Source organism: Carassius carassius, chromosome 13, assembly GCF_963082965.1.
Source record: "Carassius carassius chromosome 13, fCarCar2.1, whole genome shotgun sequence".
NCBI classification, from domain to species: domain Eukaryota; kingdom Metazoa; phylum Chordata; class Actinopteri; order Cypriniformes; family Cyprinidae; genus Carassius; species Carassius carassius.
This window is the reverse complement of record NC_081767.1, coordinates 29,582,917-29,601,393: the sequence shown is the minus strand read 5'-3', so window position 1 is coordinate 29,601,393 and position 18,477 is coordinate 29,582,917. Positions and strand designations below refer to the sequence as shown.

Sequence of the window (18,477 nt, the reverse complement as noted above, 5' to 3'; positions counted from 1 at the left end):
TCAGGTTTGGCCAATAACAGCCAGTGTTGACTGAGTCAACAAAACTCTGCTAAGAAATTAAGTGGCTTGTGACTTTAGAGCATATAAAATGAAAGTGGGCACCATTGTCCCTTTGTTGACTGAAAACTGCTAATAAATTAAACTGTTTGGGAATTCAAAGCATAAAAAAATGAAAGTGGGCAGTAGTGGTGTTGTGATGATTTAACGGCTGTTTGTATGCAAAACAAGACCATTAAAAAAAAAAAAAAATTCAATTATGCATGTACTCTGCATTGCAAACTTTTATTAGGTGAGCTGCCCAGTCCTTGAGTTAACACTAAGTTTAGAGAGCAGAGGCGATAATCTGCATGAGGGGTATTTATGAGAGTATAGCTTCATGCTAATGCTAAAACGTGCTGAGTGCTGACTCTGGGTGAAGAATCCCTGTGTTTGGACAAAATGGGTGGTTACGTAACAGGGTGACTGAAGAGAGCCATAGCTTGCAGTTCACTGTTAAAGTGATCAAAGGTTTGAATATGGAGACTGGTGGTGTGCCTCATGATATCCTTAAAGGGGTGGTTCGGGATTTTTGACATCGGACCTCATTTTTAAGTCAGCCTGGTTGTTATTCATCAGTGGAGACATTTTTTTTTCTAATTATCCAGTCTTTATATTTGGATAGATAGCCGATGCTAGGCTAGCGCGAGTCAATGGGTATATGTTAGCCAGCCATTAAAAACCATTTTACCCGCTCCACAGTGCACCAAACGCAAATCAATTATAACACTAGACTATCGATGAAAAATGTCCGTTGAAAGAATAATGTTAGAAATAAAAATTACCTTTCATCACATTGCATTAGTTATAATTTGTTCCCTGTAATCATAAGCCTTGTCGACAGCAGCAGCGGAGTGATATTGATTACCTAGGCAACCGAGTGAGCCGGTCCACACATGACGCAAGTGTATTTACCTGCCGCTGGCACACTGATCATTTCTAACCGGAGCAAAGTAAAATTCTGCAGCGGCTGAGAAACTAGTTCCTTTAGGATCATTGAGATGAAAGGTAAGTTTGATTTCTAACATTATTCTCTCAACGGACATTTGCATCGATAGTCTAGTGTTATAATTGATTTGCGTTTGGTGCACTGTGGAGTGGGTAAAACGGTTTTTAATGGCTGGCTAACATATACCCATTGACTCGCGCTAGCCTAGCATCGGCCAACTATCCAAATATAAGGACTGGATAATTTTTTTTTAAAAATGTCTCCACTGATGAATAACAACCAGGCTGACCTAAAAATGAGGTCCGATGTCAAAAGTCCCGAACCACCCCTTTAAAGGAGGTTGTGATGAGGGTGGAGGCAGGGTGAGTTGTCAGATGATGACCTTGTTCTTGTGGTCTGATGGACTAAAGCTCCCATGCCATCTGCAGCATGTGCATGGCCACTTCCACAGCATGTCAGCTGTCCACCATTTATGCTAATGTAACTTCCTGTGCTTGTGACCCCAACAAGCTGGTCATTGCTTTCATCAGAGATTTGATTGCAGAAGTAATTTAATGAGAAAATGGTTTGATTTATGAATTGGTGGATTATTACAGCACACTGAAGGAAATAGTATGAGAATAAGACATTTTACAGTATTTAATATTCTGTAATGATCATTACTTCAGTTTGCAGCTTCAGTTGTTCTCTCAGTGGTGTACTGAAAATCATGTTTTTTTTGTATTGTTTTTTCTTTTTCTTTTTTTGATTTTAGTTATTTAGAATGTGTAAATGTAATAGGCTACAGTGGGCTAACATTTGGACATTTATATTTAGAATTAATCATTAAACACTTGACTGTGTAGTCAACCTGGTAAAATATGCTCATATGCTGCCTTTACTCTGACAAACTATATGAGCTCTGTTTTGACAGTCACCTTGCATCTCATTTTCTGCCTGCTGTGCATGCTAATGAAAAGTCTCATGTGATCTACTGTTTCCAGAAATTGTGAATCTGTGCAAATACATTTATGCCACATAATTGTAATCAGTATATTTGCAGCTGTGTGCAGTGTAGAAACAGCTATAGATGGGTAAATTTAACTATGATATAATCAACATTGTTGGGGGTTTCAATACACCTGTGTCCACTGTAGATCCAGTTAAAGGATGATACAATTTGATGTCTGCTTATGGAAAAAGTATGCACCATTATGTGGACATTTTATCAGTTGGTGTAATTTGCAGTGTTTCTATATATTTTGAAAGTTAGTGGTTTATAAACAGGCTATTTACTGTATTCATAGATCTGATAGATTTTTTTGTCCCTTTATTATTCAGTCCTTCTTCCTATGAGTCTCACTGCCTAGAACATTTTCTTTTATTTGTGTATATATATAAAGTATTTGCGGAAGATGGTCCTCTTAGAAACAGACAGCCTTGCATTTTTCAGTGCTGAATCATATTTGGCACTGCACTGTCGTCCTGCCCTTTTGGATATGACACAGTCAGTCTCTTGTAATATGCTCTTAACATGAGACTTTAACTCTGGCCTCTACAATCCTGCACCTTCACACAAGAAAACAGACCTTCTGATGTTAATTGAAAAATACAGTGTATGCCCAAACAACCTTTTGAATGACATTGCACATTCACTTATCTGTCATTTGTAAAGCTGTAGGCATAGCTTCAAATGCTGATGTGTGATGTTAAGATATTTAGTGATATGCCATGTCCGCATCTGGCACACTATTGGCCAAAAATAGATTTAGATTTAATCTACCACAGCTAGCATTGTGACAGCAGTTCCAAGAAAGCTGTCGCTGGACCCAAGGGGACTTATGCATTTTTGTATGCCATCTAACAGCCTATGCTGATGTCTTATTGTTTGCAATTATGACAAACGAAAAATAAATCATTTTTTTTTATATAAGTAGTTATATGTGAATGATAGAATAATGTTGTTATATTTAGGTAAATTATAATTAACCAAGTTTAGGGTGATAATACATATTCATACATTTTAAAGGGGTCATATCATACAAAATTAGCATATATATATGACCAATTTTTTTTTATATACAATAAAATAAATATATTTATATTTATAATTTACATTTTATATATTTACAAGTCCACTTAACATGAAAGTCAAGGCTTCTTGCACAAAAAATGTTTGTGATATTTAGTTTTACATTACCATTTCCACCGTAGCGCAGTAATAACTTGAGCTAGACAAGCAACTGCCATTGAGATGAGTGAGACTGTTAATTGATAGCTTTCTTTAGGTATTGTAGATCTTTTTTTATTTTTTCTGATGTCGGAAAGCCAACCATTTCTGATTTATTTAGTGCTGCTTTATTGCAGTAGTTAAGCTTTCAGTTCCTTCCAGCTGTATATTTATTTTTTGATAGTCAAGGTTTCTTTCACCAAAAGCATCTGTGTTCATTCATCATTTAGTTTACAGTACCATTTCCACCTTAGTGCTTAATGTCAATCAATAGCTAAGCAACTTCCATTAAGATGAATGGGAATGCAAATCAGTAGTTTTCTCCTGGTATTATATATCTCCCTTTTTTCTGATGTCAGAAATCCAGCTGTTTCCGAATTATTTACTGCAGCTTCATTGCAATGGATAGTCTGTTTGGTCTTGAGACTAAGCTTTCTATGGAGTTACAATGACGTCATAAAGATTTGCATACGCAGCGTAGGAGTTGTGGAAGTGTACATAAAACTGTAAGCGTAAATTAAATTTGGCACATGATATGTTAATTTTTCCAATCAGATAAGAGTAAATGGAGAGTCAGCAGAGCCTCATGTGATTGGCTACTAGAAGGTGGTGGATCCGCCCTCTCCCTCACGCTTGCAAATTTCAGTCAGTGAGAGAATTGTGCCAAAATTGTAAGCGCAGAGAAAAGAAAGATGGAGCTGTTTATATTGGTTTATTTCGGGAACTTTTTGTCCCACGTGCACAACACGTCATTTAGACATTTGCAACAGTAGGTTTTTTTAACACACACAGACTGGTTCAATGCAGTTGATCTGTTTTGCAGTTCTTCTTTGCAAATCACTGTTCACATGCTTGCAGCTGCAGTTTCACAATACTTGAATTACACTTATGAGTGACAGTAAAATTCTGCAAATCATTTTTTTCTTACGCTTGAAACGCGATTTACGCCTTCAAAAAGCTTATCTGACGCATGCAAATTTAATTTACGCTTACAGTTTTATGTACACTTCCACAACTACTACCCTTCGTATGCAAATCTTTATGACGTCATTTTAACTCCATAGCTTTCAGTTCCTTGCAGTTGTTTACATAGCTACTGTATATGAAACTCAAGAACAAAGTGTTCTGTTTGGTCTTATATGCAATAATTGACAGAGCTGCAGGGGTTACTGTCTGCTGTGCTTCCTCATTTTTCCTCTGGTGGTAATACACTGGAGCCCAGCTGTGCCCAAGAGAGTTGTGTATGCCCTCGATGGGATCGAGTTTTCTATGTCATGTCATTAACACAGAACAATGCTCTGGTGGTTTACACAACATGGGCATTGTCACTACGTGCACATTTTCTTTATTTCTATTTTTCTCCTTTTAGTCTTGTGTGTGCGCACATGCAGTGTTTTGGTGTGTCTGTGTGTTTGTGCCCTGGATGCTTCATGCACAGTAATATGATCATCCCAGTGCATGGAAGAGTTCAAGGTGTTCTGCTTGCTAATAAATGATGTTTATTATACTGAGACTCTGAGAGGCACATAAAACCTGCTAGACTTATTTAATGCCATTAACTAACTTTTATCATATAACCTGACCTGCATGGGGCAACAGCCAATCTTTTTATGGGGCCAAGCATCAAAGGTGTGTAGGCATATATTATATCTGTTAGGCATCTTATTGTTCCTTTGCTGTTTTTTCTGCCTGTTAGTCTGTGGCAGCCCCTAGAAATGTACAGTAAATCATTGGCACATTGATTGAAGAGTGTCTAGTTATTCTTTATAGCAAAATTCTTCCACTTAATAAGTTTTAGATATACTACTTGTCAAAAGTTTGTGGTAAGTATGATTTATGGATTATATGGATGGATTAAATTGATTAAAAGTGACAGTGAAACATTTATAATATCACAAAAGATTTCTGTTTAAAAAAAGCTCTTCTTTAATTTCTTTTTTTTTTAATTCCATGTACATCACAAGAACTGATGATTTCAATTTATTCAAAACAGATATATAGTTTTAATTTTGTCAAGCATATTTTTAACCTCAGCTAACAGATTTAATGGGATTCCTACTTATTTTGTATGTATGTATTAATTTATATAATGATATACCAAACAATTTGCGTGTACAGTAGTGCAATATATTGATGATAATGCTTTTTCTGTCAAAGACCAGGGACTACTATGACTACCAGTTTTTTCAGAATCAATCATATACAAACAAATTTGAACCAATTAGCATACTGGGTTTTTTTCTTTACCACAAATAACATTCGTCCAATCTACAACATCTTTGTTATAAAGTTAATAGTGAGGATATTGAAACAAAATATTTTGTATTGGAAAGCCACCTTGTAATTGCCATGAACACTTTGCTTTATGTAAAAAGCTATAATTCAATAATAAATCTGCTTCTAGCCTTTGAACCAGTTGTTTTCAAAACCCTAGCTGTCAGCGGTTGTCATGACTACACAAATCTGTGCAGCCTTACAAGGTATATGCCACAAATCTACTCTGCATTACAATATTCCACTCCACAAGTGTGCTTGGCTCCATAATTGCTGCTTGCAGCAATGTTTTTAATGCATAGGAATATAAATAGATAACAAGATATAAGTCTGTTGCTTTCATTTATTTCTACAAATGATATTGGAATGATTTTAGAACCATTCTGCACCAAGCACAATTTTCAGGAATTACACTGCAACAAATCTAATTTAATTCTCCTAATCTTTGACCTACACAGTCTTAATTACATTTATAGGTTGCACACACCCCAGTGCATGAGATTGGCTCTGTTGCAAATGCTGCAGGGATAGCTGCAGAAAGAGATATTTCATATTCTTTAATGCAGACGGCAACTTTTCCCGAGTCAAAAAGGAGAGCTGCCCTGGAGGAGACGGTGAGTGTATAAATAGTCTGAGGCGAGACTAGTGAGATGCACCTTTCTCTTTTCCCTTCTCACAAGTTGCTTTATAAACAAATGAGCTCTCTAGATGCTCATACAGCGTGCCTGTGCATGTTTGACTCTTCAAATAAAAGCAGTCAAAAGAACATCACTAAGGCACAAACAGAGAGCATTTTGAAACACTCAGCATAGTTTGGTCATTTATAAAGAAAATTTGAAATATTTTCTTTTTCATCTTCTGTCTTTAAATCTGTACCCAAGATAAATTGTGTGTCTTCAATTATACATTTTGCTGATGCATGCAAGAATAAAAAGAGGATATTGTTAAAAAAAAAACCCTTCTCTACACCTCTCTCTCTGTTTATCTGCTTTCTGTCACACCGTAGGGCAGCAAGGTTTGGCTCTGTGCCTTCAGGGCCCGAGCACTCTGCTTATTACAGATTAGTAGGTCAAGATTCTCTATTATCATGGGGCCTGATTTATTGGGACTGTACCACTGCGGGGGTGGTTTAAAGCTCACTATATTAGCCAGTTACAACCGTTGCCAAAGGCAGCTTCCAGGAATCAATACAGTGTCAGACACAGCTCTGCAATGCTGTGGTCCCATGAAGGAATAGCAATTCTTATATACAACTTTGGCTATAAATTTATCTTACTTCTCAAATCCAAATCTTGGAGAACAGACAGGATGACAAAATGCAACTTTATTTCACCTGGTATGTCGTGTGAGATATTTTAGAATATTATGCAAATTTGTGACTACAAAATGCAATTACAGTATATTTGGGCTCTTTGAAACAGCTGCAGCTTGGAACTCAGTCAGTATGCATTCATTTACAGAGCTTTAGGGAGCAAGCTTTTGCAGCAATGAATGTTGAATACAAAGTGTTATTATTCTAATGGCTTTTGGCATTGCAGATTGTGCAACCCTTAGCAGATGAATAGAACAACTATATTTTAAGGAGCTCTTAAGGAAAATGCAATTGTCTAGATGGCTGGAGAGTAACAGGTTCTACTGAGTAAAGCTTTCAGATATTGAAAAGATGCAACTTGTATAGCTATGCCATCCGCTATGCCATTCGCTATTACTCCAGGTCATCCTGGCTGGTTGAAGTTGAACAGATTTAACAGGTAAAAGGTCAGATATCTCCTTCAGCGGAGTGCCTTATTGTTTTGATGTAAGGCTTGATGATTCATATATTGTGTTTTTTCTGGGGTTAATCGCTGAGAACAAAGGCTCATGTGAGGCCTGTGTCCAGGCCTGCTGGTCCTTGCTGGTTGTCTGTAATTAAAAAGGACTTTGTATGGCATTCAGCCAGGCCTGGCTGCTTCAGAACCAGCTGTGGCAGGCAGGGAGATGCATTTGCGGTCATTGTGCTTGGATGGTAACAACTCAGCAATTAGAGTTAATGACAGACAAGAACATTGGACATATAATGCAGCAGTAAATTTTAGTATACATAAGTATCTCATCTTTATTTTTTTATTATATTTTTTACTGGATTTATAGAGTACTGAATGTTGAACCTTTTTAGAAGCACTATTCCTCCTGAAGCCTCTCTCGCACAGTAGTGCCCTTGAGGGCAAGTTTTCCATAGTCCAAATCTGAAAATATGAAAGAATTTAAAATGTGATTTCTAGGACTATAAAAGCCATACAAATGTAATTGTTTCATAAAAGGTAAAATTAAATTAATTTCTGAAAAATTTCTGTAGTGAATACATTTTTGGTTATAGTCAGTATTTCAAGAAATTAAGATGTGTGGTTTTGCAATTGAGAGGTAGACACACACATATTATAAAGATAATAAATATTATTAACTAGTCATCACAAAAAAAAAAAAACTGAAAAGTCATGAAAAAATTATGGAAGTTCTGAAAAAGTTTCTTTCAAGCATACTAAAGAAAGTCTTTGTCAATCAAACATTCTAAAGTACTGAATTAACTATGAATGTGATGTTGTAGGACAACTAACTCTTAAGTATTTTTTATTTATTTATTTTTTAATTGTAAGATTGAGTTTGTACCAGTGTACTAGTAGTTTGGGCATTTATATTCCATAGTAATGAGAAGTGTAAATCACCCAACAATTAATAATATATGTATCACAAATGAATCATGTCTTCGTTATTCAAGGATGCTGACATTGACATTTCTTCCCAAATGCTTGAGCAGACATAATTGATCTTAGAGAATGATATCTCTCCTTGACTACTCTTTGTAGAATGAAAGTAATCACCATGACATTAGTTAGATTGATCTGAAAAGCATACTTCTGCTGTTGTCCTTTTCTATTTTCCCAGACAAAGTAAAGTTGAGGAAGCATTTAGATAATGTAGAGGAAGAATTTTATAAATGACTAAAGATATTCTGCAACTGGATTCTGAATGTTAGCAAAATATTCTTATAATGAAAATCTGGAATCGCCATATTCTGTTTATAGAGGTTGCATATCTATTTATTCTGCAAAAGTAAAAATAATATACAATTCGGTGTGCTGTTTAGATTAATATGAATTAAAAAAAAAATCTAAATTTTTAATTTTAAAGACAGATTGATGTAGTTCAGGCAACACACAGGTTTGAAAATATGCAGTTTTGTGCATCCTTGTTTAGCACCTTGATTAAGATAAGACAGCTTGATGTTTTTCTGTTTGTAGTGCCCAGAATTCAGTCTTTTTGTTTTTGTGGTTTTATTTGTATGCTGTGATCACTCTACATTGCCGGCATACATAGTACTGAAAATCAGCAGTGATTAGGATTCTTTCACAAAGTCGTAAATGCTGGAAAAGTTGATTGGTTCCTTTTATTGTTGATTAATCTTCTGATTGGTCTCCCTGCTCTGATGGGCCTGTGCATTGAATTAGGCTTCTCCTGATTTGCATATGGATAAGCCAGTCAAGCTTCCATTAGACGTGATTATTGCACCTTTGACTTAACCCACAGCCAGTGTGGAAATTAGCATGCAACCATGGGCATTTCTGTTCATCTTATGGCTGTGTTTGTGAGATAATTTATCTCACTCTAACAGGGAAATTTGAATATCTGGTAAGCTAGTAGTTTTCTAGTATATCACGTTCATATTTCCTGTATTATTTACAGGATTTATTAAGTCTCATTAAGCTTTTCTTGCTCAGAAGTGTTGAGCTTTTCTCAATAAATAAGCTGCTCTAGGCAATTGTCTCACCAATGTGACTCCGTTACTACTAATTATTCACTAATTTGCCCAAATTCATAAGAACTACAAAGTTTTCCAATCAATTGCTGTCTATTAAGTTTCTTAATTCAGTAGAATTCATTGCTAAGAGTACAGTTTAATAGCATAAAAATACTTCTATACAATATTGAGCCAACTAGTACATTATAATCTTTTTTTTTTTTTTTTTTGGTTAATGTTTTTATTTATATAATGAATTCTCCTTATTTATTTTATTTTTTTATCAATTATGCCTTCTGTCCGAAGAGTAGTTTTAATGCTTTCAGTCTACCTAAGCATGACTAAAATGCTGTCTAGGTAGGCAGCTCACTAGGTTTGAGTACAGAGCTAAAGGAGCTGTTGGGGACATAAATCTTTTCTGGTTTCCATGGTGACACTTTGTAATGACCCAGTCAAACCCTTGTTCTTTAGTCTGATATTTTATTGTAATTCAGGCGCTCTGAAGAGGAAGGCTGTCTTGATCTACCTCGTTGACTTATCCTCTTTGTCTGTGATTACATGTGTCTACCATCATCTGGTTATGCCTTATTTCTTCTTTCTAGTACATAATGTTAAAAAGAACCAGAATACATCTTTCAGCTTTCTGTTGCAATCATTAGTAATATGTCATTAGAGCGAGAGAAATAAAATACAAATATTCTACAGATAAGTAGATTTAGCAGCATTTTTTTATAGAATAGCCATGTTGTAAAGGAGTTGTGGCTACAGTCTAGAGTTAGTCTTGGGATTTGTCTTTCAATTTCTTTCCTTTGTAATGCATTTGCATTTGCATGCCCCATGCTTTTGAAATTATGTGATTTACAATGCAATTTCTAAGAAAATGTAGTTTCTATAATCACTGCTTTGTGAATAAGCATTTGAGTATGTCAAAAGAGACTGAGGGAGTGTTACATGATAAAGAGGAGTTTTCAAGTCAGACCATGTGCCTACGAATTATGGCTTGTTTGCGTCACTAGACGTGGGAATAAACCCTAATCTCCTGTTAAGAAGCTCTCTCTATGTGTGTATTTGAATCATAGCATGTCCTCAATTTTTTATTTTTTTCCTCATTCTTTTTCGCACACACATTTACTTAACTAAATGGGGACATTCAATAGGTGTAATGCTTTTTATACTGTACAAACTGTATGTGCTATTGCCCTACACCCAAACCAACCCCTTGGTCTGCATTTTTACAATATATATATATATAAATACAACGAGAGATTTTTGGAGATTTTGTCAGGTTTAGCTCACTTTTGGGTACAAATTTGTCCCTAAAATATGGTTAAGTAGCCATACACATCAAAACCTTGCACAGTCACCTGTAGGAACAGAGACAGATGTTTTAGTGCTGCTCTAACTTAATGAAATTAGAGAATGAACTTAAAAAAAGAGAAGGGCCTCTGTAAATTGTTCTTTTTTTAGTAAAGTGCACTGTCCTCTGAGACAAGATTTATGGAAAACACAAGTTCACAGCACAGGGGTGGACAATCTTGGGGCAGCTCCAACCAGAGGGGAGAGATCAATGCCCTGAAAGGTAGACAATCTGGGCTAAGTCGTTGGTCATATCTGGGCATAAGGATGGAGAGAAAACCAGAGCAGAGAACAGCATAGCATGCAAGTCGAGTGAAGGGGCTCAAAGCAGGCAGTATCAGAGATACGGTACTCAGCACCAGGTTTTGTTCTCTATGGCACAAGACAAACCAGTAACCAGAGGAAGAAAAACAGCACAATATAATGGGAGGAAAGTAAACAAGGACCAGGTGAGCACAATTACAGAACCGAGGACAAGACGAGGCCTAAACAAGAGGACGTGACCAAGGGAAACAAGGAAGGACCACAGGAGCACATGGCAGGCATAAACAAAGACAAAGCAATGACAAACAAAAAACATTAAACAAAAACAACACAGACAAAGCTGCCAGGGCAGAACCCTGGCATAAGGTTGTTAGTAATTTATTAAAAAATATATTTAATTTGGGTGGGAGGTATGGACCATCAACAGTAAGGACCATCAGAATATTTTGTGACACTAAATGAATAGGACACCTGTATTTCTGAGATATTTTATTAATATTATTTATATAAATAATGATTTGTAATATATTTATCAAATCTCATTGTATGTCTTTTTTGCAGACTGAGTGGTTGTGTTTGATTTGTCAAACACAGAGAGCTCTAGCTGGGCAGCTGGGAGACATGGGAAAAATAACAATATCCAGCCCAGTATCCACAAAAGAAAAGCCTACAGTCACACCCAAAACACAGCTGTCTGAGACTTCTGCACAGACACCTATTCCAAAATCTGAGCCAAAACTATCAGAGGCAGAGGAGGAGAAAACCATCCCTACTACTTTTGTAAAGGCAGTGGTGACCATTCCAGTGTTCCCTGCACCTCTCCCTGCTGTTCCTACTGCAGATATGCTGCAGACAGAGATGACAGCTGTGGTGGCACCAGTATCAGCTGCAGAGACTCAAAAAACTGTTATTACTGCTGCTGCAGTCCCTTTAAAAGAAACAGTCAAAGACAAAGTCCCCGATGAGTCACAAGTAGAGAAAGAACCGATGTCTATGCTTCCAGCAGTGTCAACTGAGGCAGATAAGGTAAAGATATATTATTACATAGACATTATTGAGCAATGCAATATTTTTTTTATTCTATTATTTAAATGTTTTATATTATTTTATTGTATTATAGTAAAATTAATTGTTAAGCATGAGTAGGAGGCAAGCATGTCTTAAGACAATACTGGAATTACTACAACAGTAATTTCATGTATTTTCCATTTTTTCTTTCTTCATTTTCCGCAGGTTAAAGAGGATACATACACTCAACCTGCAATAGAAGGACAACAAAAAGATGTTGTGGTACAGATAGATAGCAGTCTTCCAGAAATTTCTAAAGTATACACCTTAAAAGCAGATATTAAAGAGCAACATAGAAAGGACATCTTTCCGGTATCAGTAGAATCATACAGCTCGGCTGAGGAGGAGCTTAAGGAGATACAGAGAGTCAGTGAAATGACCATAAAAGAAACTACTACAAAACTGTTGCCTGTCAGAACATCAGACAGTGTAAAACAATACCATGAGGACAGCAGTGAGAGTGAACCCTCCCCTCAGATACAGAGAAGAAGAGTGAGGCCTGCTTCCTCCAGCAGTGAGGACTACAAACTAGACAGTTCAAATTCCGGAGATGACGAAGAGTTCATACGAAGACAACTTATGTGCATGGGTGAAGAGGAGAACTTACCTTCTGTTGAGGAAAAACACAGAGAAGAACAACAAACACAGCAAGAAACCAGAGACGTCGAAAAATCTGATGATTCCATGAAGACTAAAAGTGCTCTAAAGAAACTTAGTGTAGAGCCTGAGGAGATTTCTGATATCAGTCTGTCTTCTCATGACCAAGATGATCAAGTTGCCCAAGCCATCCCTGTCCCAGAAGCATTAGAAGAAATCAGAGTGGAAATAGATGTGTCAAATGACAATGAACATATCATAGCTAATGACACCAGAGAGGAACATGAGAGTCTGATTGAAGACTCATCTAAGGGTGATGGGTCGTCCAGTGTTCAGGTGTCTAGTATCAATCCAGGAACAGCTTCTCCTACTTCCGTATCCTCTATTGATGAAGACAGTGATAGTAGCCCAAGTCATAAAAAGGCACAAGCAGAGGGTAGACAGCAAAGAAAGGCAAAACACAGACCTCATGGCCAGGCCCTTCTCACTATAGAGGACTCGTCTGAGGATGAGTTACGTGAGGAGGGTGAAAACATGGATCAAGAAGATGAAAGAGATGATCAGCAGCAGTTAAGAAAGGCCACAAAAAAATTTAAGATGGAAAGAGATGATCTGGGCATGCGAAGGAGACGTGATAATTTGATTAAAACTGATAAATTGAGGAAGGCAGCAGGGATGGATGAACAGAAGTCCTCTTCCTTCTCTGACTTTTCACCTAGTTTTGAATCTGAACCAGAAAATGCAGAATACAGAACATTATCATCTGAAACACATGATGCTGCAGAGAAGCCATTAAAGAGTTCTGAAGAGGTATATGAGGAAATGCTGCAGAAAGCACAGGAATACAAAACATCAGAAAAATACACACCACCCGATATTGAACCATTATACGGAGGCATGTTAATAGAGGACTATGCTTATGAAACTTTAGTTGAAGAACAAGAACAGGCTGCAACAGCTCTGGGTAAAGTCACCCATGAGCAAGATTTGAGAAAGTTGTCTGAACATGAGTCGGTGAGAATACTTATGACACCAGATGAGGCTTATGAGGAGATGTTGCATAAAAGGAGCAAGATCATGCAAAAAGAGAAGGAGGCTCAGCAAACACATGCAACAAAGGTTGTCACATCCTTGCCACTTGATGTCAGTGACACTTGTTATGTGACTATTTCTGGAAATTATGCACTTATTACAGATAAAAATGCAAAGCCACTGTCACCAACAGAGAATGCCTATGGAGAGCAATTGAAGACACAACAAGATGTTTTCACACCGGGAACAAGTCCAACACAGTCAACTCCTGTGTCTCCTGCCTCCCCTCTAACTGTGTCTGAGTCATCATATGATTCCCCTGAGGTGATTCTTATCCCTTCAAGTGGGGAAGAAGACAACCTTGCTGAACCTATAGATTGCATTTTGGAGCCTTATATTACAGAGTCCACATCGACTCAGGATGGATTTGGGAATAAAGCGTTATATCCAATTCCTGACTTAAAGATCACTCAGTGCTCCTCTGGTGAAGAGGAAGTTGAAGAGGAGTACTGTGTCACATTGGAAAAAATGTCATCTGAGCCAACTAATATCCCTCAAAGTGAAGAGGAACCACAAGACCCAGAAGAATCATTTGAGACTCTTCCCATTTCTGTAATCTGTGAAGTTCCCTCATCAAAACATATTGTGGAGACAACAGCAATATCACCACTATCTCCACCAACAGTCTCATCCCCAGATTCAAATATAGAACTAACAACAGCACCATCATCCTCTCCGGTTTCTGACCAGACATCTGAAGTAACCACTCCAGCTAGCCCCAGTGTTGCTGAAATTTCTGCCCCAGTTGTAATTCACATGCCAGACTTGGTGTCTGAGCAAGCCACAACATACCCATCAGCAAGTGCTCCTGTTGCACCTTCCACACATATTATTGGATCCCCTTCACCGGTCATTCCAGCCTCACCACATGTCTCAGAAAATGCTGGCACTCCGACTCCTTCTGAAATTCTTGTTTCAAAGCCAACACAAGGTCCAAAACCAACTCCTGCACCAAAACCAACAGTTATACCAAAACCTAAACAGGAAACAGTCCCTACTCCAGATAGTCTTTCATCCTTTATACTGAATTCAGCTAATCAAGATTTAGCTCAGAAACCTTTGGCCAGTGCAATACATGAATCACTTTCAGATTCTAAATCAGACTCTATAGACAAACAAGTTCTTGCACAAATAATTGATCCAAAAGTAGACTATGTAAAAACTCATAATACTACAGTTGCTACACCCATTGTTCAGTCTCAGAAAAGACCTTTAACACAAACCTCTGTTGTTGTTCAAATGCCCGATCTTGTGTCCCCTGCATTAGACCATCCAGTTCTAGAACAAACTCAAGTTTCAGCACCTAACCTGCCATCCACTGCACTCAGAAATCAGATTCCTACAGCTACCACCGTTGTTGTCCAAATGCCAGAACTGGTTACATCTCCATCTCAATCAATCTCTGTGACTTTTCCAGTACCTTCTCTAACCTATGCCCCACTTCCAGCTACAGTTTCAGCGGTGGATCAAGCACCTATTTCTGTTCCAACAATGGTATCAGCCGCGATACCAGCAAAGGTTATCTCTACAGACCAGACTAGCTCAGCTGTTGAAGTGGTCACACCACCATCTGCTCAATCCAGTATTCCTGGTTCAGCAAAAGAGACTCAACCACCAACCAGTGTTTCTATTCAGATTCCTGTTCAGATGCCAGAAGAAACCAGATCAGACATGGCACCCCAGTTAGGCCAGGCAGTCACTATTTCACCTCCAGCAAGTCATAGAGAGCAAATTGCTGCAAAGACAGTCTCTGTTGTTTTTCCCACTGTTACTACAACTGTTGCTTTTGGAACTTCACCCTCCCAACCAGTTCAATCAATGCTGACCAATATTCAGCCAACAATGGTGGAAATTCAGAAGGAAAATGTACCAGATGATGGAATTTCTCCACAACAGTCAGATTCACAAATAATTTCTCCTGTACAGACAGAGCAAGGTCAAGTTGTTGTCAAATTGCCAAATCTTGAAAATGTGGCATTTAAAACAACTATTGAAGATGGGAGAGGCCACCCTGTTATTGTTAGTGTTTCTCCTTTTACCTATCCAGCGGAAATGTCAAGTTTCATCACTGATTTAACAGTTCCACATTGTGTGACATCTGCAAAACCCCATGTTTCTCATGAAAGAACAGATAAACCAGTGATTTCATTTCCACCACCTCCTCAAGCTTCACCACCAGAATTGCCATATAGCGCAGTACCCAAGGCTGATTTTAACCAGCGAAAGACTATTCCAACTCCCTCATCAGTTACAGCAACTCTACCCAAACCCCCACCAAATGTGGCCAGTATAAATATAAAACCAGCTGTGACCCCAACACACAAATCACCACCCGCTGTTCCCCCCAAACCTATATGCATTCCACCAGGACTGGTATTTAGTCACAGATCAAGAGAGAGCGTTAAGCCACCAGTTAGCCCTGAGACAGTAGTTGTTCAAGCAGTTCGTGCTGCAACTTTGCCAAGAACAAGGGAACCTCCAAATGCATTGTCACTAAGTTTGACTGCCCCTGTAGAGACCAAGCACAGTGCTTCATCACCAAAATCACCTTTGTCACCCAGATTTGCTAGAACTCTTGAAACATATGTGGTGATAACATTGCCCTCAGAACCAGGATCACCTGTTGAGGGCATTACAACTCAAGCACCGATGAGAAGATCATCACTGCCAACTCCCAGACAGCAGGTTCAATCTGTGTTTGCTCCAGCTTCAGTGGATGCACCTGTGTCATTAATTTCAGCACAAATTGTAGCAGCTCCACCAAAGCTTTCCTCAGTTTTAAATACAGCTGTGCCCATTGAGGTGATGTCACCTGACTTTGCTTCAGTCACAACAGAGACTCTAGCTGCTGTTTCAAGACAAAGTATTACGGAACCTTGTGTAACAGTCCCAGAGCTGCCAGTGGCTTCTGTACAAACATTTGTTTCAGCACCTCTTGTAGTGACATCATCAGGAGTAGCACAGTCTATGGCTGTTGTTCCTCATATCACAATGGAGAATACAATTAATTCCCCATCTGCAATTATAACACCACATGATACAGCATCAGTTGTAATTGCACCTACTGTTTTGATTTCAGCAGCACCTGTTGCAGCAGCACCACCACCGCCCATTGCTATGGAACCAACAGCATATCCAGCAATAGTGTACCCCAAACCTTCCTTGATTTCTCCTCTTCTCTTAGCTCCACTGTCAGGAGTTTCTGTTGATTCTGTTCCTCACAATACAGTGAGTGATGTGCAACATGAACTTGAAATGCAACAAATGCAAACAACATATTCTGCTCCAATAACAATAACCCAGATTCCAATCCCAACTAAAAATGAAGACATTCCTGGTTTGGATATGGAAGAAGTACTAATAGTCTCAGCTTCTGAAGAGGTCTTACCCGAACTGGGTCCATTACCAGTACCAATAACACAGCTTCGAGGGCACCAAGCAGTTTATGAGCAAAAAAAAGAAATCCCATTAATGAACTCTGAAACAACTGTGCCACCAGTACCAGTCACATTTACACAATTTACAAAATCTATTGAGAGTCAAGAAATCTGTGGACAAGATAAAGTTATATCAAGCATGAGCCAAGTCTACTCTGCAATCTCAACAACTGAGCAGCATCCTGATGCATTGCCTAATATTGTAACCCAAGTTGTCACGACTGAAGTACAAAGAACTACAACTGTGTCAGTTTTCCAGGAGAGGATTCCTGTCGAACCCATACATGAACCTGTGGGTGCTACAGTCACAATCCAGCCAGAAGTCCATCCAAAGCCTAAACAAAATGGAAGAATACACTACCCTAGTGACATTATAGATCTTACCACATTTAAAGTCAATGTTACAATGACTGACCAAGGAATGGATCTGACAGCTCCAGATTTAAATAAGTCTTCCTTGTCAAGTGACTCAAGTGGGCGACAGGCCACTGCTGTACAGCCTGAAATTGTGAATCTTAGTGCTGAAATAATCCCCACTACAACACTCTCTGTTGTAACTGACAGCATAACAATTGTCACTTGCACAGCTACAGTTGCCTACAACAACAACCCAATTGACAAGCCTCTGGACCTAGGACATGCTGCTTCAGTGCCTCTTCCACTTACCACATATAATCCATTTGAGCCACTTGCACAGATAGTGTACAGACCTGTGAATTCACAGCCTAAGCCTGCAACCAGTGAAGAGATTCCTGTTAACCTTTCATACAGAGCTGCAACCACAGCTCCTACTCTTATGCCTGTAACTATAGCCCCAGTGAGCTTCACAAATGGCACTAGTGGTAAACCAATACATATAGAGCCATCGGCAGTTGGACCTGTAGACCTCACCACATCTAAGCCAATGAAAACCATGGTTGCTTTGTCCTCATCCTCTGGAGTGGTCACAACTGTTTTGGAAGATGATGGTACACCAGTTGATCTAACATCTGGAAGACGGACTGCTTGCTGCGATGTTATTTACAGGTTTCCTTTCACAGGGAGCTGTAGAACACAACCTCCTGTGACCACACAACCAGACAATCAAATTGGCTATCAAATTGAAAATCACACAACACCTGTCATTGAAGATCTCACTACCATGAAGTCTTCGATATCTGACAGTGATTTCAGAGAGGCTGGACTCTTTGGTTATGAAAGAAAGAATGGATTCACATATCAGAATGGGGCACCTGAGGGGGCTATTGATTTGACATCAGCTAAAATGTCAACAGGTCAGTATGACTTTTTATTTGAATGTTAATGTCTTATTTATTGGTTATGTCTCTTATTTTTGTGATGTTTGCACTGAATGTCTTGATTTTCATTCTTGTCTTTTTCTGTTCTTTTTTTTAAACACAGATGCATGCATTTGCCTCCA

The 18,477-nt window shown here is 38.3% G+C and overlaps 1 protein-coding gene across 5 annotated transcripts in view; it reads left to right on the top strand.

The window, feature by feature from the left end:
* Nucleotides 1–18,477, top strand: part of LOC132156300 (protein piccolo-like) — a 50,710-nt gene that overhangs the window by 1,447 nt on the left and 30,786 nt on the right. For all 5 annotated transcript variants that reach the window (XR_009437399.1, XM_059565245.1, XM_059565244.1 and 2 more), the window contains exons 2-3: nt 11,425–11,889; nt 12,097–18,331. Coding sequence is in view for 4 of the 5 variants with exons in the window: in XM_059565245.1 (XP_059421228.1) it covers nt 11,425–11,889; nt 12,097–18,331 (6,700 nt within the window). In the remaining variant the exon portion in view is untranslated. The remainder of the gene's footprint in view (nt 1–11,424; nt 11,890–12,096; nt 18,332–18,477) is intronic.